Source organism: Diadema setosum, chromosome 3 (genome assembly GCF_964275005.1).
Source record: "Diadema setosum chromosome 3, eeDiaSeto1, whole genome shotgun sequence".
Classification (NCBI taxonomy): Eukaryota; Metazoa; Echinodermata; class Echinoidea; order Diadematoida; family Diadematidae; genus Diadema; species Diadema setosum.
In genome coordinates this window covers 23,008,584-23,035,120 of record NC_092687.1, presented here as the reverse complement: position 1 = coordinate 23,035,120, position 26,537 = coordinate 23,008,584, and the positions used below count along the sequence as shown (strand labels likewise).

At 37.4% G+C, this 26,537-nt stretch overlaps 2 protein-coding genes across 2 annotated transcripts; both read left to right on the top strand.

Moving 5' to 3' along the window:
• The first annotated feature begins 1,489 nt into the window (after positions 1–1,489).
• LOC140226287 (cytochrome P450 2F3-like) lies at positions 1,490–11,089 on the top strand. The gene is made up of 9 exons (XM_072306785.1): positions 1,490–1,661; positions 3,073–3,246; positions 4,193–4,286; positions 4,903–5,061; positions 5,540–5,751; positions 6,704–6,826; positions 8,433–8,672; positions 9,644–9,742; positions 10,833–11,089. The coding sequence occupies exons 1-9, from the start codon at positions 1,490–1,492 to the stop codon at positions 11,087–11,089; spliced, it is 1,530 nt and encodes a 509-aa protein (XP_072162886.1).
• A 3,436-nt stretch (positions 11,090–14,525) lies between these two features.
• Positions 14,526–26,212, top strand: LOC140226286 (steroid 17-alpha-hydroxylase/17,20 lyase-like). Its single transcript, XM_072306784.1, has 9 exons — positions 14,526–14,697; positions 16,885–17,058; positions 17,530–17,623; positions 19,287–19,445; positions 21,311–21,522; positions 22,382–22,504; positions 23,528–23,767; positions 24,227–24,325; positions 25,956–26,212. The coding sequence occupies exons 1-9, from the start codon at positions 14,526–14,528 to the stop codon at positions 26,210–26,212; spliced, it is 1,530 nt and encodes a 509-aa protein (XP_072162885.1).
• Positions 26,213–26,537: the final 325 nt, after the last annotated feature.

Below are 26,537 nucleotides of genomic sequence, written 5' to 3'. Positions count from 1 at the left end.
TTGCAACATTATGACAAAAAAAAAAATTGACCAAGAATTCAGCTACAAATTTGCAACATTAGTGTTAAAAAACTATGGCAATTCTTATAGAATGATTTGCTGCGCGATTTTGATAAAATGCTATACGTTACGGCTTTCTTGATATATGTGTAAAGAACCGGAGAGACTGTAGAAAATAATAAAATGCAAAGAGGGTCACAGAGAGAGGTATAGCGGGAGAGAGGGGAGTGGAAGAGTAAGAGGAGAAAAAGTGAGCCTCAGGAAAGGGACTGTCGAGATTTTCATGGACGTATTGTTTGCCATATCATTACAACATCATTTGGTTGCAAGTCATCAATACTTCGCATGATGTTTGGATCTGTTGACCAATGTGCGAGTACCACACTTAAAGAATAGCGCCATCATTCTAATGAATGAACCGAAATTTCTGTAGCACAGAAGGTCGTCTCACCAAGGAGCTATCGTACGTTCATGGTCTCACCCTTGACTAGGGACTGTCAAGCGCATGTGAATTGACCTAAAAAAAAAAAGGTTAACTTTATCGCCTCAGACTATGAAGTCAGCGTTACGTCTGGTTACGCAATAGAGAATCTGACTAGAATGGTACTGTGAAAGAAGCAGTATAATCAAGGAGGTATGAGAGATACCTCCTTGGTATAATGTAAAGAAGTGTGGCAAACAATGATGGTCTAACGATAACATGATCTCTCTTGGTGCCTAGGTTGTTTTCAAATTATCAGCAAACCAAAAACGACACTTTCTTTCTCTCATCCCAAAGCTATTGTTCACAGTTCATATGTAACATTAAAGATCCACAAGACTGGATCCAATTAAGTATTTAATTATTTCAGTGTGAACGCTGATCGACTTGAGGTTGTGGTGGTGTTCAGGAGGAAGATCATGTTTGGGGTTGCTAGGAATGGTTATTCCTCTTAATAGGGTTAAAAGTTGATTTGGATTATTTGTAGTCTCTGCATGTTACAAAAAAAAAAATGTATCACCCATTTTTCAAAATTAAAAAGCCATGGAGGGAAATGCAGCAAACTTCTTTGATGGGTTCATAACCAATGTAATCACTATGTCACAATGTTTGAACAACAGGGGGTACTGCCATTTTGACCTATTTATATACAACCATGTTGCCACACCATGGTATAGCAGGCTTGATTTATTATACGTGTATTTGCTATGACATAGGGCAGGCCATGATCGTTACGTAAGATCGTTTTAATTATTAAGGAAGTATATATGGCATAGGAAGTCCTGCGCAAATTCCACAGGCTACAAGTTCGTCTTGTGGATACACACCAGATAAACGCATACTACATTCTCCACGTCTTCATTTGTTGTACTTCATGAAACTGTGCTTATTGCAGAGGTACCAATTTGCACTTCAAGTGAACTCACGTCTCACTTGAACTTACACGATATAGCACCTTTCATAGATCCAAACAGTGCGTTCGATGTTTCAGCAGTTATTCACTCAACCATGATCGACATATTCGGAGTGATCTCGGAGTCCAGTTTCGGACAGGTCAATGCGTTGACCATCACTGCCGCTCTTGTAGTCATCCTGACTTCGATGGCGATCTGGAGCGTCATGCGGCCGACCGGATTCCCTCCCGGGCCGCGGGGTCTGCCGTTCGTAGGCAGCATCTTTGGTGAGCAATTTTTGGTTTCCAATCGTCATCGTTGGTGCTTGAGTAGAATTTCATATCAACGTTTACAAGAAACCATACCTCTATATTTCAACAATACCCAACGTCACGAACCATCATGCCATATAGAAATTTTTCGAGATACATGCTTCAAAAAGTGTTACTTCAAGAAGATGAGATTCAGCGATTCAAACTGAAAAATATCATGATGTAAGAGATAGGAATTCATCAGGTGTAAGAAAGCACTGGACATATTGTCTTCTTTTCGAGTTGTCATATAATAATGTTATCATTATCTTACCCATCACTGATGGTCTCTGACCCCCATCACACAGAGACAACCTTGTTGTTATACCAAGGTAAAATTTGTAAAGGGATTTAAAGGACAAGCCCACCTTCATATACATTAGAATTGAGAGAATGCAGCAATATTAGTAGAACACATTAGTGAAAGTTTGAGGAAAATCGGACAATCCGTTCACAAGTTATGAATATTTTAAGTATCTACAATGTGTCTATGCGCAGTCACTGCTCGATCAGAAGACTATACTACAGTGTATGATGTCACATGCGTACAGCTATATAAGGAAAATAAAAAGATAATTTTACAAAACTTTACTTTTTGAATAGAGTGCACATTTCTTCGACTTGCTATTATTCTCATCATTAATATCATTTCCCCTGCCTTCTGAAAGAGAGAAGTCGAGTGTTCTTTTGCTACGCGAGACAAAGGAAATACGTTGAATTTTCTTTATTCTTTCTTTATATCGTTGTACTCTTGTGACATCACAAGCTTACTTAGTCTTTTCATCCATCCGTAACTGAGCAGAAACTTCAAAATTCATAACTTTTGAACAGATTGTCTGATTTTCCTCAAACTCTCACTGATGTGTTCTACTAATATTGCAGCATTCACTCAACCCACATGTCTGTGAAGGTAAACTTGCCCTTTAACCCCATGAACCACTCTTGATTAGATATTTAACAAGTTTAAATGGCTTATTCTTAATATTAGGGATTACTAATAGTATCTTGTATGAAATGTATAATGTACTTAGCTTGTTCAATTGAGTTTGTATCTAATCTATGTATTAAAAAGAAAGACACAAATAAAATCAAGCAAATCTAGCTAATCTTTGTTTTAAACATTTGATAAAGAAGTTAAGGGACTCAGGGACTGGTTCGCTTTAAAAATGGAGAGTACATAATATACTTTCCACCTTCTCAGTGTGCGAAGATTGTAAAATCACGTGACCCTCTGCACACACACACACACACACACGCACATACACACGCTATTATGCCTTAATGATATGCAGAGTGTTACGTTAACTCGTGGTGTATACTGTATAGAACCTAATTCATTATTTTCTCTCTCTCTCTTTTTTTCCCCACGCACGACTCGCGAATTTAGATATGAACGATAGTCCTGAAGTGGTGTTCGGCAACCTGGCGAAGAAGTACGGCGACATCTTCGGGCTGAAATTTGGGCAGCGATGGGTGGTGGTCTTAAATCGAAAAGACGTAATCAAGGAGGCTGTAGTGAAGCAAAGTGTGGAGTTCGCTGGACGCCCAGACTTTTACTCAGGTGAGTCGAGAAAAGGACCCTCAACTTGAACCAACTCAAATCTATGATATATTCTGTTGTCTGGTGAGGAAAATATCTTTATCTGGAAAATAACGATATTACGTCTGTATCATTGTCACCGTCTTGGTGGTAACGCTAATATGCTTTGTATGTTTATATAATTGTGGATATATATATATATATATATATATATATATATATATATATACAAATACACACACACACACACATATATATATATATATATATATATGTAGAATTGTACACATGAAGAGTTTGTTCGCAAAAACCGATAAGTCCATTTTTGAAGATTTTGAAGTACGGTTTCTGTCATAAAGTACAAAATAATACCTTTTAAATGATATATTGGTCACTACATATGATAAAGGTACATTTTTGTAGTTATGGTCAAAAGAAGCAAAAAATTTCTTATTATTCTCTTTAATTTTCTTGACCTTTAATCGCAAATATCTCGATTCACTTGGCAAATATGGACTTATCGGTTTTTGCGAACAAACTCTTCTTATATATATATATATATATATATATATATATACACTTGGTGATTCTATCCTTCTATGAAGAGTGCCTGATGATTGCGCCTCATGGAGGTGGCATGAAACTCCGAGTAGCAATAAATACGGATGAACCTGCTGTCAACCGAGTGAACTTGTTCCAATACTTCTAAATATATACCACACACACACACACACATATATACATATATATATATATATATATATATATATATATACACTTGTGTGTGTGTGTGTGTGTGTGTGTGTGTGTGTTTGTTTGTCCTACGATGTGCTTCCAGTTTAAACGTTATATACATATTCGTAGAATAAACATCATTTCTTGTGTCGTCAGAAAATCATGTCTCTCTATGATTTGATCCATACTAGAATGTATCATATTCTAAACTATTCTGTTTTGTGACCCGCAGCCGAGTTGTTTACCGACGGGTTTAAGAATATTGCTTCAAGTACTTACACCGACACGTGGAAACTCCACCGAAAGCTTGGCCATACAGCCCTCAGGTATGTAGCCTATCAGCTTCTGACATCATAGGAACCACGTTCTGTCCCATTTTGTAGTCCAACAATAATTGAACAATGAGCTGCCACGAGCTGTGTGTGACATGATTCTTTCTATTTATTTTATTTATTTATTTCCAATCTTTTGTCAGGGTGGCCCATACACCAATAAATAGTGGTCTTCCATGGAGCTCTGAATAATATTGATGAACATTATGTACATTAAACAGCAAAACGTATATACAGAGGATATACTATAAACGTTTCAGGCATCAGGCCACCGCGCGTCACATCTGGATGGATTTTATCCAAATTCGGTATGGAGGTGTATCAATAAAAATACATGGTCGCTTTTAATTGTCTTCCGGCGGCGGCGCCCTAGTTAATTCCTTTAGCTTCACATATCCATAAAATATCAGATAGGGTCTTCTCGTGTGCACTTCAATGGCCACATTCCTTGACGATTTTCGCTCCAGCGTCCTGGTTTATCAGGGAATAGACGCTGATTTCCCTTGTAAGTTAAAATCGGTGATATTTTATTTTGTTTTCATTATTCATTTAATGTTTAAGATGAACCTAATCTTACTGACTGAATCGTTACATCTTTCTTCATTTCCAGGCACTTTGCAACGGGCAAGCCTTTGCAAAAACTAATAACCAGTGTCTACCCAAAACTGGAGAAGGAGTTAGCTGAGAATGAGGGAAAACCGATCGACCCAAGACTTCTCTTAACCCTCCTGATGTACAATGTCCTCACACAGATGTGCTTTGGGAAGAGGTATCTCGAAGTAAAATAATAGTTTTGTCGACGGAGTTGTACTTTTTTCAGTTAGACTTTTTTCTATAAAAAAAGGTCATTTATAGAGTCACAGTATAGTGTCAAATCAATTCTATTGAAAGTTTTGTCTTATATTTCAGATAACATTTTCCTCATCATTCCCACCAACTATGAGCAAAAGAAAATTAAGGATCGTATTTCCTTTGCACATGACATGGATAAACATTAAAAAAAACAAGCAGACAAACGTAATTTGTCTCCTTAAACTCTAGGCTACAATGAACCTGCATACTTGCAAATAGACTACGGATCATAGCAGGAGCAACGTATCTGTTAAGAATAAAGTCAGAGGTACATTTTTCACTCTTTAACGGCATAACTTCATCATACACTTGTCATAGTTTAAAGAATTTAATTCGTTGCTGTAATTGAGAGTATTTATCACAATTTCAACTATGTTAACTGAATTTCGTGGTAGCTATGGGTTGCACGACCCAAAAGTTAAAACGTGGATGGATCTGAACGACGAAGCGAACGCGACTTTTGGGCTAGGTCTCGCTGCAGACTTCTTCAAGTGGGCGAGAATTCTACCTACCTCAGGTCCACGTCTCATCAAGAGAGTGTCGGATGCCTTCAAGGATATGATCAGAGCCGAGGTGGCCGAGCACCGGGAAAAGAAATACGATCCAGGTATCTTATCCCTGCTGGAAAACACATAGTGTAACACAGTCATTGACAGTGTGAAAACTTTGTGAACACACAGTGAACACAGTGTGAAATCTCCTCACATTGTTAAATTTGAGTGTTTCAACATATAGTGAGCTCATTGTGAATCATGATTCGAAGTGTGAACTCACTGTGAATCATCTTTCACAGATAGAACATTACAATGAGAACATTCTGTGAAAAAAAAAATAAAATGCATTACAGTATGAAATCATCTTCGAGAGTTTCACATAGTCCATAATGTGGACACACTGTGAACACACTGTGGAAGACTGTGTTCTTTCCGACAGGGATTCTCATTCTTCCTGTCACTGTGTATTGGTAGGTTGACAGAAGAAGAAAGTGCGATTCAAAGTCACGACTGTGAAACTTGGAGAAAGCCCGTACTAGTTTTGTCAGGAAGGTATACAAGGCTCACATAGTCTGTGTCTATCAAATCGATGGATGCCATTAGTATTACCTAATTACCTATTAACTCTGCCTCGCCATGTAGGAAATGAAATGTTTCATACCTGTCACAGCCTCATGCGGCCATTCCTGCAGGTACCTTCCCCTTCTCTCTCCAGCATTTAATATCGAAAGGTCCACGAAGATCGGGGGAAGCGTTTTTGTCGCTCCCGTAATCAATCAAAGGCAAGGGTTTCACTGATTTATAACAATTTGCCCCCCCCCCCCAAAAAAAAAAAAAAAATCCGATCAAACGCCTCATGAAATGTCCCTGTGTTTGACGTGAGCAACTCGAGCTTTTCTGCTCTAAGCCAAGCCTTTCTCGGAGCTTCAAAACAGGTGATTGATTTGTTGTGTGCATGTGTGTTATCACGTATTTTTAAGCAGTAGCATCTCTCTTGCAATTATCAAACACATTATTTTAATGGACATTCGTGTCAGTCTCTCTTTCTCTTTCATTTCCTTTCAGAAAATATCAATGATTTCTACAGCATGATGCTGAAGACTCAAGAGGACGCTAAAAGGGAAGGTGAAAATGTGGACAAGCTTTCTGATGCTCACATCTTGATGACAATTCTCGATGTATTTTTTGGTATGAAGTAGACAAAAGTGTAAGAAATGTTTGTTAACTTGTCCAACTTTCAAAGTGATTTTTCTTTTAAACTCTCCATCATGCACCCTCTTCACCCTCTTCCGCCCGATTCGTATTTTTTTTTCTTTTAGTGTGCGTGCATGAGAACGTTTATGATAGCCGTTTACTATGGGATGAACCTGTTCTCTTTGACTGTCTTTTCGTACCTAAATTCATCTTAGCACTTTAGCGATCAACATCAGTACCGAAAACATGAACTTACTGGCCCATTGGTAAACATGATATTGTTAAAAAAACAAGGGTATAATGGGTTTACAGTAACAATACAAAATGTTTGATTTCAACATTAAAACACTATATCGTCATCGTCAATACACCAAAGATATGATATTTCATTGCCAGTTCACAGTTGGTCCTTTGTTACGATATTGTACTGACTTTGTGTTACTATAAATGTTTTGCCTTGTTGGAAATGAAAGAAAATGATGTGAAATGAAAAAAATATCATGAAACGAAAGACCGATTGGGCCTACAATCGAACATGAACATACATGACATACGGCAGATAAAATGATTATGGTGTAAGATACACAGGTTATTGTGGGCTTACCTTAGTTACTGTCTATATGTGACCCTGCACCTCAAAACAAACAAAAAGTCGCCAGACATGATTTTTTAGGTAAGACCATATTCTGAAAGAGCAGACTTTAAGCTTTAAAATGATGTATAACTCAAATCAAATGGACTCTCCTAACCTATCTAAATATTGGAAAGAAAGCACAAACTCAGGAAAAGTGTGAACTGAGAAAAGAGGCTCTGAAGTACAGTGTCTATTCAAGCGCTTAATCTTTACCAAACCGTGCTGGCTGTGCGATGAATGGGACAAAAAAACAGGAAGTAAACCACCAGAGTAACAACAATGAAGGGATTATCAGATTAAATTGAAATTAAGCATGTCTCATTAACACATTCTGTCCATAATTAATGCCAACTTTCAAAGCAGTAGCACTATTTTTTCAAAAGTTATTAGAGTTGAAAGTGAAGAGTGTGGATAAGGTTTTTCAGAAATGAAAAAGGGATTCTAAGGACACACTTAATCACACTATTCTACCAAAAATGTTCGAGATAAACTGCTAAAAAAACACACTTTCCTGCCCGTTTTATGATACTAAATTTTTAGCATAATGTAAAAGAAGACCCGCTCTTTCAGAAAATATAAAAAAGTCAAGTTCGGCTGGGTTGACCCATTTCACTTATTTCAGTCCTCACGCAAAATCAGTGTGTGCGACTTTATGTTCGTTTTGAGGTGCACGGTCAACAGTAATTAAGGATCTGGATCTGGATCTGGATGAATACGCTGAAAAACTGGATAGAGTATCACTCAGCATAAATATCATGAAACGAAAGACAGGATAAATGTTTGTTCCTCTCATGTGGCAACTATACACTTTGGGTGAGATAATTCTTACCGTAAGTGTGGTGATACTGCATTTGACCCGGATACTTGACAGAAACCTGAAATGCGTCTCAAGTAAGTTGATGTATTCTGAACATTTCTGTTGCCATTTTTGATACACCACTCCCGTATCTATTCGCTCAAATCCAGCTGGTACTCAGACCACTATCGACACACTGTATTGGGCTTTTGCCTGCCTTGCCGAGACACCTGAGGTACAGAAGAAAGTCCAGTCAGAGATCGACTCCGTGGTCGGCCGTGATCGTGTGCCAACCATAGAGGACCGCGGGACGCTGCCGTACACCGAGGCCACACTGTACGAAGTGATGCGGTACAGCTCTATTGTGCCAACTGCCGTACCTCATTCTACCACACGTGATACTACACTCCGTAAGTTTCTCTCACTGTTTTAGTACCTTCAGATTTAGTATACCTCATCGTAAGACCAGCGAGTTACAAAGTATGGGTTGTCATGCAAACGCATCGACGGAATACCATAATACCATGAATATAATGTTTCTGAGTATATTTTCCAGTTAAGTTGACAACGTATGATTTGCTACAGATACTGTTCCTTATTCTGAGGGTTCGTTAATCCGAAGGTTTGCGCCTTCCTGAAACACACAAACTCCGTATATCTAGATATCTGTAAATGCGAAAATAAAATGGGGTTCGTTCATCGGATGGTTCGCGAATCCGAAAATGAAACAAGGCTTGGTGTTTCAAAGGTTTTTTCATTCGGAAATGAAATAAACTTCGTTTTTCCGAAGGTTCGATAATTCGAAAATGAAATAAATTTCGTTCGTTCGGAAATGAAAAGATGTTGCGTACTAACCCTCCTTCGGCAAATAATAAAACTGTTTTATGTTTTGGGGTCATCGATTCTTCGGAGCAGCAAACCTTATTTCATTTTCGGAATTACAAACCTCTGGAATAAGGTATCATTTTCGGAAGAGTGAACTGTAACCGTTGATACAACATAAGAGGTTTACTCGATAGTTTACCTCAGCAGTTCGCTTTTCAGAAAATGATATACACATTATTCTGAAGGTTCGTTAGTCTGAAAGAGGGAATTGATAGATCCGACCTGTGACCTTGTACTACTGGTGAGCTGAACAGTTATTCCTGTGTATAAAATCATTGTCACTTTTCATTTTATTTCTTGTTTTGTTTATATTGTAGTGGGCCTACATGTTGTAACAAATTCTGAAGATGACAGATCAATTTATGTCAACAGTTTTATGAATACAATAATGTGTATGATTTTTTTTTTTTATGGGGGGGGGGGGTGGGGACGTAGCTTCGCTTCATATTGAATCACATATATATGATTGTAATGAGAATGTTATTTTCCCCTACAGGTGGCTACTCCATACCAAAAGGAACAACCGTTATGATCAACATCCACTCAATGCACTTTGACCCCAACGAATGGAGCGATCCAGAATCGTTCAAGCCAGGTGAAAAGAACCTCCCTCAAAAACACAAAAGACGCAAACACAACAACAATTAAACAAATAAACAAACCAATATTGACTTGACAATGAATATGTATATCTGCCAAGCTCAAACAAATGTCCAGGTGAAACGAGGAATTTGCATGTCTTTTCACTTCCATGGATTAAAAAAGAAATATGTTCAAATAAACACACATAATTCGATTTTTTTGGGGGGTCGTTCTTTTTAATGCCCAATGAGTTCTGGTAGTGGTTTCGTTGGTGAGATTTAGAAAAATGAAAATACCAGTTGTCCTCTTAATGCTACCAAAGAATGAATACTGTACTAACAAAAACGGCAAAGAACTGTTATTGTTGTAAAAGAAAGAGTGGTTGTCAATCTTTCATGATCAGAATATTCATTTGCTGATACACCGCTTTGATTTCTCACAGATGCACCGAAAGAAACAAGATATTTGATGAGTTTGCCCGAAGGATTCTCTCTTTCAAAGCACGTCTATTGTTAGAAAAAAAAAAGATGGACTTAACTTGTCCAAAAGCATATGTGGTTGTTCATAAAAGCAATGCTCACCTCAAGCACATTTAGAATATCTTTTCCAAAGTTTCTTGTTTACTTTAACAGAACCATCCATTACTGTCTTGTCGGCAACAAAAATATTGGTTTGTACATATCCTCTCGATAGATGCTAGAAGAGTGTTTGAATTTAATCCTATTCAATTATCGTTTATTATGTAAACTCTGATGAAAAGGAATTATAATGTTTAAAAGAAGATGCTGGCACAATGTCTTAACTAATCGAATTCATAAGGAATTTTTGCAACTTGAAAGGAATGTATGATCCGGAGATTCTATTTATTGGTAGCATACAACCCGGAATTACTGAGCTGGGTTATAATTCAGTATAAAGGCTATATCGCGCAAAAATTAACATGTATTTATTGATATTTCTTTAGAAATATGATATTCAAAAGACAGGACCAATTTCTCTTAAGCCATAGAGGTAGTACTAATGCCATGATGTTATCATAATATCCTCCAACTGACGAACGAATTGTTTCTGTTTATATCCTAATACTCTATCCTTGATTACAGAGCACTTTTTGGATGATGGAAGCACTGTTCGTCAGCACCCTCCCAGCTTCATGCCTTTCGGAGCGGGTCGCCGTAGCTGTCTAGGGGAGGCGGTTGCTAAGGCTGACCTCTTCCTCATCTTCTCCTGGTTCCTCCAGAACTACACCTTCTCCAAGGTACCGGGCAAAGAGAGCGTGAATCTCTGCAAACCCATTCCGAAAACAGTCACTGGGCGTCTGCTGACACCATACCAAATTGTGATAAGCAAGACGAAATAGACAGGCGAGGAACATATCCTTTGCCAATTAGAAGAAAAATATTTGACGTAGAAAGAAATGAACACAATCAAGTAACTAATGATACCGTAGCCTAGATTTACAGTGGTGTTTTTTTTTTTTTTTTGTGGTCATTTTAAAATATTTTAATGACTATCAAAGTGATACTTGTGAGAGCTCTAGGTATATAGGCCCTATAACCATATTTCTTAACCCATTTGTTTCTACGCTCAGAAATTCTATTCAAACTGTCTTGTAGTTATTTTGTTGCACCTTCAATTTAGAAATACGAATCATACATAATTGTAATCAAGGTACAAATAATAGTAGGAAATGAGAAGGAATTATTCTATTTTATGTATCGCGGGGTCTTTACATGTATATGAGTCTCAGTTCAAAACGTGTCACTGGTATTGAACACTTCACTGCTTCACTGCTTGAAGAGAGAATGCCGTCATAGAATACAAGTAAAAACTAAAGAAACCGCAATTGGATTTTCTTGACAAATGAAATGTGTCAAAGAGAAACAGATAACGGAGGAAAATGGAAAAAAAAATAAGAATGACAAGTATGGAAAGATTGTACGCAGGAGAGAGAATCTCAATCAACTACTTCATTGTCGCAAACCATGCACAAAATATATACAGCTAGGACACTTGGCGAACATGAGGATGTTTATTCAATACAATATGTTACATTATGTTACGTGTTTAAATTTGTAGTAAACATAATATGTTTATTTCATGTTCTTGATATGTATCATTATACCGTATATAAATATATATATATATATATATATATATATAATTTATATATATATATATATATATAGATAGATAGATATGTGTGTGTGTGTGTGTGTGTGTGTGTAATATACGCTATGTTACATTATGTTATAACAATACATGACGAAATCAGAATTGCTTTCATGTCTATTTCATTGCGTAGTTTTACGTAATTACTATATTATACGTTAAAAAAGATATGATTAGATTGCTATAAAAATAAATCAATCAGTGTGATGTAGCAAATAACAGTTTTACACATGACATTGAAATTATGGAATTATGGTGAAAGCGTCATTTTATGTTTTGTTTTGTTTTTTTTGTAAAAACGTATAAATTGCATAAAGTGCAGTAGTGTTGTGAGAAAACAAAAATATATTGGTGGGATGATGATTCTCTATTATATTGACAGAAATAGTGTCATTTCGAACGAAGAAAAATTGTTGATTCAACAAGTTTAGTACAGCATGATGTGGTAAAAATGTGCCTTTCTGAGCGGTATCAGACGCATGAGGACGCCCTTCCAAATAGCATTATCATTTCTTAATTCCCCTGTACTCGTAATGCTATCATAATGTTGTGTACGTTTCAAGTTTACCTTGAGGAGTAGGGCCATTCGCCCGTGTTTTACGTGTTTTACGCTATTATCAAAATATCATCACTTGTCATACATATGCGTTCATTGTATCTATTAAAGCGGAAATGAATTGTCATACCACGTTTCTATTCATTTGTGTAATCTCTGAGGATTTAAATTATTGTCGTCAACCCAGCCAGTCACCATCAGAATGACATAACCAGTGGCAAATGAACCATGTGCTCGTGAAAGGTACAGAATCGAATATGACTTACACAGTGCAGGCAGATAACACTGTGGGCTTGTGAAATGAACATTAATGAACATTAATTTTTCCTCAGTGTTGATAAACATTTATGACCACAGTGACGACATAATGCAAAAATTCACTGTTGACTTTGCTTGCAGACAATGAACAGGCAAAGTATACAACATCACAATGGACGTAGATTTATTATACAATCTGCTGTCATGTTATAGCCTGTATACCCCACAAATACGGAGTCACGTCAAATGTAAGAATGATATCATGATAATCTGATTACTGTTGGATGATGTGGAATCTATGCGGTTTAAGTTTAAATCTAAGTTTCATTACTTTGTCATTATCAGCATCGTCATCATGGTTATCGAAGCTGTGATAATGTTAAGGTGATAAAGGTGACAATGACTGATGTCTCCAGGGGGTGTTTCATCAATATAGTCAACCCTGACATGAGTGACTATTTCAGTAAAACCCTTGGTTTTGATTGGCTGAGAAGCTTTGGTCAGTGACTGTTACTATGGTAATTGTCAGAGACTGACAACTTTCCAGCGCTGAAAACTTTGATGAAACGGTACCCATTAACGCCACATAAATCAAGTTGCCTACAAGGGCAATTCTGGACTAGACCAATTCCGGAGCAGTTGTTTAAAAAAGAAAGAGTAAACATGAATGAGCATATCAGGAAGAAATTGACCAAAATCGGTAAAAATGGGAAGTCGTGAAGTTGGGAAGTGTTGTTATTTTCTTTAAACATTTTTAAGCAGTCGTTGTGAAAATGCAAAATACGTGAGTTGATGATGTCATCGCTCACAACTTCGATGTGGTTTGAACACAAGATCTTGGAATTTCCAGTTTGTTTGTTTGTTATGCCCCAGACTGAAATCTTCGTATATCTGACTGATCACTATATTGGACGTTATTTCGCTACAGGATTAACAATTTTTACACTTTTATAGACCCCCCCCCCCCCCAAAAAAAAAAAGCGTTATTTTTTCTTGTAAAACGATAAATAGAAAATTTTGAGGTAATCATCATCATCAAATGACTCATTCGCATTTTCATATAATCTGTTCGAGAACTGTTACGCAAGTTATGAAAAAAAGTGTGTACCTGTAATTTCTAATGCAGAAAACAAGAAAAAAAAACACAAAGATACACGCAAACTACAATGAAAGTTCAAAAGCACAGTCATCAACACGTGCGAATATCATGTACACATGTCTTTCTTCTTCTTCTTCATCTTCTTCTTCTTCTTCTTCTTCTTCTTCTTCGATCTTCTTCTTCTTGGAGAGTAATACAGTCCACCACAGGATGTATGGTCGTAATATTTGGCAGGTCTGATGTGGTGTATGTATAATGCTTACACGTTACACTATGTGCGGCTAAAGAAAATGGACAATACACACTCCTCTATTAACGAAGCACGTTCATAAACAGTGACAAGCAATGGTGGTCTTACACTTTGTCTCTCTATCAATAGCAACACGGTCATGTGTCAACACCGTAATGTACCGCTATCTGCTTTTGAATAGGACCCTCGTCTCTACGCCAGAGCGCTTTGATTGTAAAGGAAGTCTGTGGAAGAGGGATTCCTGCGTAGATCCCACAAAAGTACGACCTTGAATAGCCCTGTCAAAGTCCACTGAATAAATACGAGATAGGTTCTGCATGTTTCAATTATTGAGTGGAATTTTACTGAGCATAGCGCACTGGTAACCAGGAGCCCGTCAAGTTAAGTGGCGCATTACTGTGTACTCACTTGGCTGCAAAGCCAAATCCTATATCCACATTTCAACAGCTTTATTCGCCATCATGTTCAATATATTCGGAGTGATCTCGGAGTCCAGTTTCGGACAGGTCAATGCGTTGACCATCACTGTCGCTCTTGTAGTCATCCTGACTTCGATGGCGATATGGAGCGTCTTGCGGCCGACCGGATTCCCTCCCGGGCCGCGGGGTCTGCCGTTCGTAGGCAGCATCTTTGGTAAGCAGCTAAACCTCCATAACCATCCACTGTGCGTGGACTACATGTTCCTCATGGAACGGTAGAACTACTTACTTACTCCTCTCAACTGACTGTAGACAATAAATTATATACCGTTGAATCCGTTGGATAAACCCTTTACCACTGTAGGTAGCTATGCATTCTCAGACACGAACCAGGGATGAGCATCTACCTAGTCAAACAAATAGTTATCTATAGCTACTAATAATATGTAAGGATCAAAAGGAGTTTATAAGGGCTAAATGTTAGTGAGTAATCATGGCGTTAGATATATCCTTAAGATATTTATGGATCCTCAAGCTATCTTAAAAAACACAAACAAACAGACAAACAGAAAGTTAAGAGAGAGGAAAGTTCCGACCGAAGACTACTTGTAACAGTTTGAAACACAGCTACGAGGCTTAAAGGCAAGACTACCACGAAACTATTGAGACTTGGAATAGTAAATACCATGCCGTAAGGCTTGAAAGAAAACGGTGTACATGGGTCAAAGAAGTAGAGATGGAATGTTTAAGTTATGTTAAAGAACAACGTTTAATTCTATCTCAATATACATCATGTACATAACGAGTTGGTACTGATTCTGAGGACATTTTGTGGTTTATCTTTCCTATGTCAGACCTCGTGACATTATTGGACTGTTGCGGTACACTGCTTGCAAAGTTTTTGGGGTTTTTTTTTCCAGGAACACTATCTAGATCATGGTCACAGACTGACACATTGTTCATACACCAATCTGCTGCGAAGACTCGGTTGTCAGTTATGATTGTAAATGGATCTCAGAATATAGCCTTATGATTTACACCGTCACAATATTCAAATAAAATAAATCTATTCATGACAACTACTATATATAGCATAGGGTTGCGCAATGTTCGTCTGACATAAATATAATGTTTGATTCCAAATAACTTAGTGCATTTCAGACGGAAATTTATATATCCCGAATACAAAATGCATTTTACGTGAATTCAGGGAATGCAGAAACATTAGAACACGACATTGGTACGCTTGAGGGATAACAGTTCCAAAGTTTAAAAGTTGCAAACATTTATAAAGATTTAGTGAAATCCCTGTGTCGTCACCGTAAGATATGAAGGCTTCAACAGCTAGCTTGTAATGTCCGAGTTATGTCATGATATAGGAAAAGACGTGACTGATTTTTTTTTTTTTTTTTGAGGAGGGGGGGGGGGGGGGGGCTTGCTGGGTTATGACCCATCGTTATTGGGTCAACCATCCCCCCCCCCCCCTCCTCTTTCGCCACAGCTGGATCCACCTTTTCAGCTGTAGATTATCTGTTGCGCAACCAACTCTCACAAGTTGTTCTTTGTACAGTGTATCAAGAAAGACCGTGTAATAACAGAAACTGAAAACAAATGCTCAACACAAGCTTATTGTACAAACTCTGTACTATTTCAAATCAGTGTTGAACTTCTTGGTCGGACATATCGTTTCATTTTCTTGTGGCCTGACAATCAAAGTTTGCGGCCCTGAACAGTCAAGAAAAACGTATAAAACTTCATGAAAGGAAGAAAAAAGGGAAAAACCCGCGAATGTCAGGCCGTGCCTTATCTCTTAACTATATAGGTTTCTTACAAGTCTTTGACATGACATTGATAGATTCTCCTATAAGGTTTATATGGTGAAAGTTATTCTTCTGTATTCAGTTTTATGTCAATATTAAATTTGTTTGATCAGCTTGCTTTAATCTGTTCATGCCTTCAGCATTCATCTTATCCATTACAGCATTCATAATTCTCGTTAAACAGTCTTCTTCAATACCAATTAAAAAGGCTTTAAAAATGTCATCGGCATTATACGTCCATTATCGTAAATATCTTCTAGTTGACGTTAACAATGCCGGTACAGTATCATGTAAATCCTTAAGGGAAAAAAAAGAAAAAATATATCTCTCTAACGCACACACACACACACACACACACACACACACATACACTATAATGTCCTATAGAGTGTTACACCGAGTGTCGAATATTTCGACTGTAGTTTTTCCTGCCTATTAGAGACATACAATAATAATGATAAATAATAATAATACATACAATTTCTATAGCGCCGTTCTCCACTTTGATAAAAAAAAAACCAACAAGGACCTATATGAAGTCATGGCTTTGTTTTCTGTTGTTTCTTTGTTTTCTACTTCAGATATGAACGATAGTCCTGAAGTGGTGTTCGGTAACTGGGCGAAGAAGTACGGTGACATCTTTGGGCTAAAACTTGGAGAGCGATGGATGGTGGTCTTAAATCGCAAAGACGTTATCAAAGAGGCTGTCGTAAAAAAAAGTGTGGATTTCGCTGGACGGCCAGACTTTTACACATGTAGGTCAAAGAGAAAAAACAAAAACTAAGATTGAGGGACAGTATTTCTGTTAATCATTGTGCAACTGTAATTAACTAATATTTTGTCGTCTAGGCTTGAAGTGAATTGAACGACTGCATAATCTACATAATAGACCTGTATTTTGCTGTGTTGTAAGGAAATGACTTGTTCATCTTGCCTTTGTCCGTATGTCCGTCGTCATCATAGCAGTAAGAAGTTGTAGTTGGATGACGAAGTAACGCTTGTTCACAAATAAGAAGAGAATAATAAGATGGTATGAAGATGGTAAGATGTTTGCTGTGCAGATAGTTATGTGAGTTTAAACGCACATAACTTCTTGAGTAAAATCAATATAACAATTGCTTATGTTTTGGGAAGATCTACACGTCTCACGTTGTTTAAACCATGGATGTCTTGGATTGAATTTATCTAACGTATTGTTTAAATGTATCCTCTTTTGTGATGGGCAGCCGAGGTGTTCAGTGATGGGTTTAGGGATATCGTACTAAGTCCTTACTCCGACACGTGGAGACTCCACCGAAAGCTTGGCCACACAGCTCTCAGGTAATGCAGACCTACGCCTGTCAGCCTCTGACATCACTACAATCATTCACAGGTCTTATTATTAGACCCTCATGTCGACGAGGTGCCATAACCGTTGATCTAAGGGAATGTCGGGGAATAAATTCTGCATAAAGGTCACACAATCATGATATGCCTCTGCACGTTACAGTACGACTCTAACGGTCAAAGTAATCATCTTTTTACAAACAAGGCAAATAAAAGTTACCGCGGATTATCAGCCTGTCTTCTAGTTCATCTTTGTTAAAGCGGAAACATTCTCCACAATACTCCAGGAGGTTAAACCACCATAATGTTTTCGTTTTTGCTTTTGTTTGTTGTTTTTTGGTATGAATTTGAAGCTATGGGCGTCAAGTTTCGGAAGAAAACGGCTTTATATCCTATGATTATGACAACCACAGAGAGAAAGATTAAATGGACATTCCAGACGATTTTCATAATTTCACATCATGTAGTACATAAATCGACAACTCTATGTATAGATATGTGGCATTTATTGTGGTTCTTGAGCAGAGACACAATAGTTTGAAAAACCTTAAACAAATTACACTGAACAAGGATGATGACATAGAGGCTCACATATTTCAGAAATGTATCAGTGTAATTCAATTGCAATACCGCCTGCTTGGGAGTTCACCTGTGTATAATCTATGCATGCCTTCTTCTTTTGTGCTGCTTCCTAATTGAGCCCCAACTCCTGCATTCTAATGGTGACTCTGCCATGTCATCTTCCTTGTTCATTGCAATTTGCTATACATTTCGAAAATATTCTTATTCTTCATTCCAGTAATCGTAAGTTCTGAAACTCTGTCCTCAGTATAACTAATTTATGGTTGTTCAAATGTAAAAATCTGAAAATCATCCGGAGGTCTCCTGTAAGATCTTGAGAAAGAAGCTTGGGAGCTTGGAAAAGAAGACCGAACTCATGCTCCCTTGACATTCCACTAGCAGGTATCAGGGAAGGGAGATATTACGCATGCGCCGGGCTTCAGAATGGCGTCATCATTTCACAAAGTTGATGTTTCCTGTCTAGCACTTGTAAATGATTCAATCCCACGCATAGAGATGCGTTTTGATAGTTTTGAGAGTCTTTTTTCTTTTCTTGTATTCACGTGAAACACCCGAGTTTCTCTTTCACTATAGGCCTACAACTGTGAAATGTGCAAGAAGGAGACGGGTCTGCCCATATTCCGCCGGAAGCTCCTTGAAGAAAGACTACAATATAACTCCTTTTATTGTTTTTCCTTCTCCTATGAATTTACCCTAAAATAAACAGTCCTATCATATGTCAAAGAACTCATGTCCATTCTTTAGAAATGAGGGTTATGGTTAGGGGTACGATTAGTAGACAAGCAGACTGTACAAAATTCCACAAACATGAACCACAGCTCATATTTTAATCAAACTGGAATAACTAAGCTTCTTGTACAGAGAATCGACTGTAGCAAAGTATTCAAACAACCGAAAACAGTGTTACAAAATCAGATGAAGCAGATGACAGCGAGAAATTTGTTTTATTTCTTAAAATAGTTGGTACTTTCTCTCGTCCGTTTGAATTTATTCATAATTATTCTTGCTTCAAAATTCAATTTGTTTTGGGATTTAAACCAATTGGTTGATTAATCACATCTTTTTTCATTTCCAGGCACTTTGCAATGGGCAAGCCTTTGGAAAAATTGATTACTGGTGTCTACCCAAAACTGGAGAAGGAGCTAGCCGAGAATGAGGGAAAACCGATTGACCCAAGACTTCTCTTAACCCTTCTGATGTACAATGTCCTCACACAGATGTGCTTTGGGAAGAGGTAATAATCTAAAGTGAAATTACTTTGTTTGCTCACACTATTGAAATCCTTCTTAGCCACGTTCGAGTTCATGTTTCTTTTTTTCTTCTTCTTCTCAGGCCAACAATAGAATCACAACCTTGAGTATTTAATCAATACGGAACAATTTTTTTTTCCTTGATAGAAACTGTGATTTATTCTAATTGTTATATCTTTATGTGAAAAATTCAAACCTTTACTTCTGTTAACACATAATAAGTGAAATATGAAAAAAAAAAGCGCTAGAACTGTTCACTGTTCTTCAAGTGTAAGACCAGTGCAGTTTCAGTAAGTCAAAATAAAGTTAAAAACACGCATTTGACTTCACCTGATTCATGTAAGGCGAATTCCATGCTAATGATATGGCTTTGCTTTGGATGAGAACAGGAAAGAAATGAGAAAGGTAATGGAGTGATAATAATAATTTTAAAAGATTATCACATACATAAAAAATCTACATTCCAAAAGCAAATGTGAAATCGTTTCTATGGAGGTCGAATAAAATGTAGAGCGGTCTATGTCGTAGACACCCAAAGCAAAAACCCAATAATTGCATGTGAGGTTTTATGTTGAAATACAAGTAATGTCTTGCTGCAGAGTATAGATTTACGGAATATATCAAATATTTTAAACAAGTCTAAATTTTTTTGTCTGCATTTTTCTTTTCAGGTTTATGTGATTGAAATATCTTTAATATCGCATAGTTTTTCGTGTAAATATCGTCATACTTTTGGGGGTTTTTTTCAACAATGTATATATTTCATCTTCTTGTTGAATCTTTTTTCGTTATCATTTACTGATTTTCTTTCAATCTACTTTTCCACCCTAAGGGGATGGCATTAATGACAGAAACAATTACAAAACAGTCTGCATAAGATAGGCATCATATTTGGCACCGAAATTGTTCTTAACTTTAAAATGGTGATCTTTCATCATTCAGTGGATGATTTAACTTTTAAATGCCTTTTCAATCATCGTTTTGTCAAAAATAATCTCAGTGTATTATATATTGAATGAATTGAATCAAATCTCATGATTTCTTTTCCGTTGTTCTATAGTAAAGAAAGTATATTCACACCAACACCACACCTCACACATATACAACTCGATGTAGGTCTACAGAATTTATTTGCTTCTCCGCAGTTCGGCCAATTTGGAATATCAAATTTAGGAATTACCATCGGTCCTGTATTTCAGTAAAGAAATTCGACTCTCATTTTGTATTTACTATATTGATATTGCAGATTATCTGTAGATGTTGTTTGTAGTTTTCAAGAAAAGAAAAAGATATATACATATATATTTAACTTTGAGTGTATCTTTTCTGCTAATCAAAATGATACCATCTTTATTCATATCGCATTGTCCCTTGATCTTAGAATCGATTTTTTTTTTTTTTGGGGGGGGGGGGTTACTTATTTTACTCATGTTTACTCATAGATAAATTTATTTCAGGAAAGCTGGATCTGGATAAATATGAGTTTGATTTTCCAAGTACCAATTTCTTTATCAATCATAATGCTCTTCATGACTATGACTGTAGCTACTAAAATTGCTGAGAAGGATGCTCAATGGCGATTGGCTGGCGTATTGGCGTCCTCAATAATCCAAAACTTGATAACTTGTTCCATAGTTTAACTTGTCTGTTAAGATAAACACAGAGTATAGGAGTTACGAATAATGTACTGATGGAACGAAACACTTTCTACTTAGAGCTGTTTCTTGCTGAAATTATACTTTTTCTCTTTGGAGGCGTATTAACGCCGTTACAGTTTAAATTTAATTCATTCTTGGAAAGAAATGAGAATACATTTCCTCACAATTTCAATTGTTGAACTCCACGCTAGCTATGAGCTTCACGACCCGAAAGTCAAAGGATGGATGCAACTGAACGACGATGCGAACGCGAGTTTCGGGCTGGGTCTTGCGGCTGACTTCTTCAAGTTGGCGAGGTATATACCAACCTCGGGTCCACGCCTCATCAAGAACGTAACAGAAGCCTTCAAAGACATGATCAGCGCGGAGTTGGCCGAGCACCGAGAAAAGAAATACGATCCAGGTATAGGTTAATTCTCCCTCTGCCATCAACTGTGCGATCTTACATTTGCAGAAGACGTCTTGAAGAACTTGCTTGATCAAGGTCCTTAACCAACAGTTCAACCACAGGTTGATAATCATTGAATAGATGTTGCCCATCAGATTCTGATGGGCATTATGTAACGACTCGTTTACTCTCTTAGTAGCCTCTATTTTGTATAGGCCTATACAGTGTGCTTCCTTGCAAGTACGGCTGGTGTAAATGTGAAATCAGTTTATGAATAAATTAAGCACTTTTCAGGCGGGTTCATTGTTACAGATAGATAAATGTGAAAAAGAAAACAAACAAACAAGGATCTCTCTGACCAGCGCATACTTTCCAAAGACCTTCATGGGTACTAATGGACCTTTTTGGTATTGAAGTTCAAAGCATGTCCAGAACGCTCCTGAATATCCAGCAGCAAAAACAAAAGGAATTGGAAATATCGCTGAAGTTACCATGAGAACGCATCATCCGCTCCCATTAAAAAATGTGCCCTGCACAACTTTACACGAACTCAACAGAGAGGTAGTTACTCCACAACATTTCCAATGTATCGACCTCCCGTCTACCCTACCACGTTCTGATTCCTTTATGGCCCCTAAACTCTCCCTTCTTTTGGCTGAGGTACTTGTAATTGTACGAACCACCTGGGAACTTTGTAATTCCTGTGTGTACAGGTATGTGCCTGCGTGTCTTATTTTAATCGCAGCATATTATTTTGCAAGTCAAACACTGAGGTTAATATGGCAAAATGGACATACATGTTAATCAGACTATGAATTTTCGTCCGTCTGTCTGTTCCTTCTCTCTCCCTCACTTTCTTGTATATTTCTCTCAGAAAACATCAATGATTTCTACAGCATGATGCTGAAGACTCAAGAGGACGCCAAAAGGGAAGGTGAAAATGTGGACAAGCTTTCCGATGCTCACATCTTGATGACAATCATCGATATATTTTCTGGTAATGAAATAATAGTTGTAGTAATAGTAGTAATAATAGTTTTTTAATAATTCAAATAAACTCCTTCTTACTCATCACAGTCACTATTTTACACCCAATTCATATTTCTGTATGATGACGTTTGTAACAGGTGTTTTTGTGCTTGTTTTTGTTTTTAGATAAGGATGATGGGGGATTCCCCTTAAGGTTGGGGTGGAAGGAGGTGAACCTGTATTTTCGCAATCATTACATCCCATCCTAAAACACATAGCACTTTTTTCCGATGCATAGGTAAACACGTCTGATACAAAACAATTAGTGGCGTAATATAACAATGAAAATATTTGATTTCATGAAAAATCGCCATCCTCATTATCAATCGACGGAGAACTATCGCACATGCCTTTACCAGCAAAATTAAACAAAAATAAATGGATGAATGAATAAATAGAAAAGGAATGGGTAACATCACTCGGACTCAAGGTCAGGAAGTTTGAAGCTATGAATAAATTACGTTACCATGGAGATGGGTTAAGTACCAGAGGGGTAAGACGGCAGCTGTGGCTAGGGTAGAAGAGACCCACTGTAGCTCTAGATGATAGAAACATCTCCCCAGTTGATAGCTGAATGGAGGAATCCATGTGGGAGAACCCGCGAGAGAAAGAATGAATCATAGAAGACAAAAGACAGCTTGTAATAAACAGTGACCCATCAGACAGGATAGAGTATAACGATGATGATAATGATGACGGCGACGACGATGATGATGATGACGACGGATATTTGGTGTGTGTGTGTGTGTGTGTGTGTGTGTAAGTGTGAGTGTATGTATTTTCACTACATGTACACTCTTGAACTACAATTGTATCAAGTCCGTTTTGTATGAGATATAAATATAATTATTAACGTTTTGTGTAAGAGGTAATTAATTCTATTGAAAGGTATCTTGCCTTTGATACAACTTTCTGAACAGAGTGCCCGTGAATAGTTAAACATTTTACCAATTTGGATATGCCACTCCTTTATCTATTCGCTAAAATCCAGCTGGTACTCAGACCACTATCGACACACTATATTGGGCTTTTGCCTGCCTTGCCGAGACACCGGAAGTGCAGAAGAAAGTCCAGTCGGAGATCGACTCCGTGGTCGGCCGTGATCGTGTGCCAACCATAGAGGACCGAGGGACGCTGCCGTATACCGAGGCCACGTTGTACGAAGTGATGCGGTATAGCACTATTTTGCCAACGGTTCTGCCTCATTCTACCACTCGCGACACTACACTTCGTAAGTTCACTCGCTGCAGAACCTCAAATAAAATTTCTAGTTATCACCGAAAGACAGGCGACTACAAACTAGGATGAAGATAAAGTTTATTATTCACCAGGCTATGCTAAGTACCTACAGAATGGTGCATATGCATTTGCACCGTGTGGTCGATATTATGTTGTCATAAACATAATATTTTTATGTATTTTTCCAGTTCATATGAGTTGTTGTGACATTTATAGTGACTACTAAATAGTTTACAGAGCCAGTCTAAAACAAATTAATAGATCTGACATTTGTTTGTTTCCCTTTTTATCCGGTTTATTGGAAAATGCAGCAATTGATGGTGCATTTTTAAAATGAATGTTTTAAAATGATATGTAAACGTCCTATCGGATCTTTCTTGTGGCATAGCTTCGCTTCACTGTTAATCACAGTCATGAATGTAATGGCACTCTTTTTTTTTTTACCCTGCAGGTGGCTACTCCATACCAAAAGGAACTACCGTCATGATCAACATCCACTCTATGCACTTTGACCCCGACGAATGGAGTGATCCGGAATCGTTCAAGCCAGGTGAAAAAAAAAAACCCTTAAAAAAAAGAAATGATAATAATAATGATGCCCTCACGCAAATACGCATGCACGCATTTACAAATAAGTGAAACCAAGTAAACAAAACAACATTGACACAACATCATGTAAATCTATGAAGCTCAAGAACTATTTACGTGAAACAATGAGGACAATGAATGTCGTTTAACCCTAATCAGGCTGGGCTTTTTTGGCTATGCTATATCGGGGGGGGGGGGGGGGGATTCCGCCCCCCCCCCCCCTTCAGATCTCGCCTATATGGAACGCGTGATCGCGCCGAAAATCGGCACACGCGACGCCCGCGACGTATACTATCAAAATGTATGGTTGCTTTCTCCGAAAAATTTTTCTTATATTTTATATTAATTAATTATTGTAATTTATGCATAAAATCAGTTTGGGGCTCTAAATCACTTATTAATGCTCTAATTAAGCTGATTTCTTTTTTAAAATGTTTCTTGTATCATTCTCCTGAGACATAGGATAAAAAAAAATTGTATCGAAATTAATTTCTTATGTATTTTATTGTTTTTTGAATTTCTTATGTATTTCATTGTTTTTCGACCTTTTTGTTTTTGTTTGTTTTTTGGCCAAAATTTGTTACAGACGTTTTTCGAAGCTTTATTATGCTAAAATAAATTAATTTCGTCCATTCTAAGTCAAGATATGAATTTTTATGTGAATTAATTGAAAAAACACAATTTGCATTGGATTTGTACACAAAATCACGTTTTGGAGCAATTTTGGGGTTGACAATTTTTTTCGAACAGGTGTCGCGTCAAAACGGTACGCGCGGGCGCAACAATTTTGGTCTCAAAAGTTGCGCGATACTTAAAGAAAAAAGTCATGAAACATCGCGGCGGGATCTTATCGCGCTGCGAAGATATTGCGCGAAACGTGGGGGGGGGGCGGATTCCGCCCCCCCCCCCCTCCCAGCCTGATTAGGGTTAAATTCATGGAATAAAAAGACATATTATGTTCAAATGAATACACAATGTTATATTTTTCACTACTTTTGTTGTGCTTTTAAATGCATTGAGTGAAGCTGATAGTTTCATTTGCGAAAGTTATAGAAAATGAAAATATCAATTTATCCTGTTAGTTCTGCCGAACACGAGAATACTGCGAACAAAGATGTGATGATGAATTTAGAGTAAAAGAACGTAGGTTTGTTAATCTTTCATGATCAGAATAATTGAAAACATTTGCTTTCATACATCGCTTTGATTGACTTCTTACGCATTAACCTTAAGAAACACCAAAAAAAAAACACCTCCGGTTTTGGTGTGAAAAGAATAAATATGTGAAATATGATGGCTGGAATGGTGTTTCAAACAATGCAGTCCACAAGGAGATTTTTACAAATAAAAGCCCTGCATAACCCATAAATTCTTTGGGTTGGTAGTACTGTGAGAATAACAAGTGAGTTGATAATTTGATAAATCGCGAAACTATAGTGTTACTCGTTAACACTCCTTGACGGAGACAGGAACAATCAGTCAAATGCCGTTGAGGTAAACTTCTAATCCAATGACGTCATCATAATAATATACTCTAGATTACGAAATAATTATTTCTAGTCATATCCGAATAATACTCAACTTCATGACAGAGCACTTTTTGGATGATGGAAGCACAGTTCGTCAGCACCCTCCCAGCTTCATGCCGTTCGGAGCAGGTCGCCGTAGCTGTCTCGGTGAGGCGGTTGCTAAGGCCGACCTCTTCCTCATCTTCTCCTGGTTCCTCCAGAACTACACCTTCTCCAAGGTACCGGGCAAGGAGAGCGAGAACCTCTGCAAAACCATCCCGAAAACAGTCTCTGGACGTCTGCTGACCCCATACCAAATCGTGATTAGCAAGAGGAAATAAACAGCTGGCGAGGAACATATCAAAAATGAACACATCGGCAAACCAATGTGATTCAATGTCTAGATTCATTTTTTTAAGCACTTTCAAAGATTTTATTAACAATGAAGGGATGTTTATAATCGCTCAAAGTAGGCGCTTAAATCTTTTTTCTTTTCATTTAGTATCCCATTAATTACCTGCTTATATTTACGCTTGGAATGTTTATTCAAATGTCTTGTAGTTATTTTGATGTACCTCCATTTAATTAGAAATAATACATGTGTGTAATCAATGTTAAAAGGAAATGGAAGAAATTAAGTGGAATTATTAAACACGTCGTGTGTCG

Excerpts from the sequence above, each read along its gene's own strand:
- LOC140226286 (XM_072306784.1), top strand. The coding sequence starts at position 14,526 with ATGTTCAATATATTCGGAGTGATCTCGGAGTCCAGTTTCGGACAGGTC. Across the intron at positions 14,698-16,884 it reads GTTCGTAGGCAGCATCTTTG|ATATGAACGATAGTCCTGAA; the intron begins GTAAGCAGCTAA and ends TTTCTACTTCAG. Across the intron at positions 23,768-24,226 it reads CACTCGCGACACTACACTTC|GTGGCTACTCCATACCAAAA; the intron begins GTAAGTTCACTC and ends TTTACCCTGCAG.
- LOC140226287 (XM_072306785.1), top strand. The coding sequence starts at position 1,490 with ATGATCGACATATTCGGAGTGATCTCGGAGTCCAGTTTCGGACAGGTC. Across the intron at positions 4,287-4,902 it reads CTTGGCCATACAGCCCTCAG|GCACTTTGCAACGGGCAAGC; the intron begins GTATGTAGCCTA and ends CTTCATTTCCAG. Across the intron at positions 5,752-6,703 it reads GGAAAAGAAATACGATCCAG|AAAATATCAATGATTTCTAC; the intron begins GTATCTTATCCC and ends ATTTCCTTTCAG.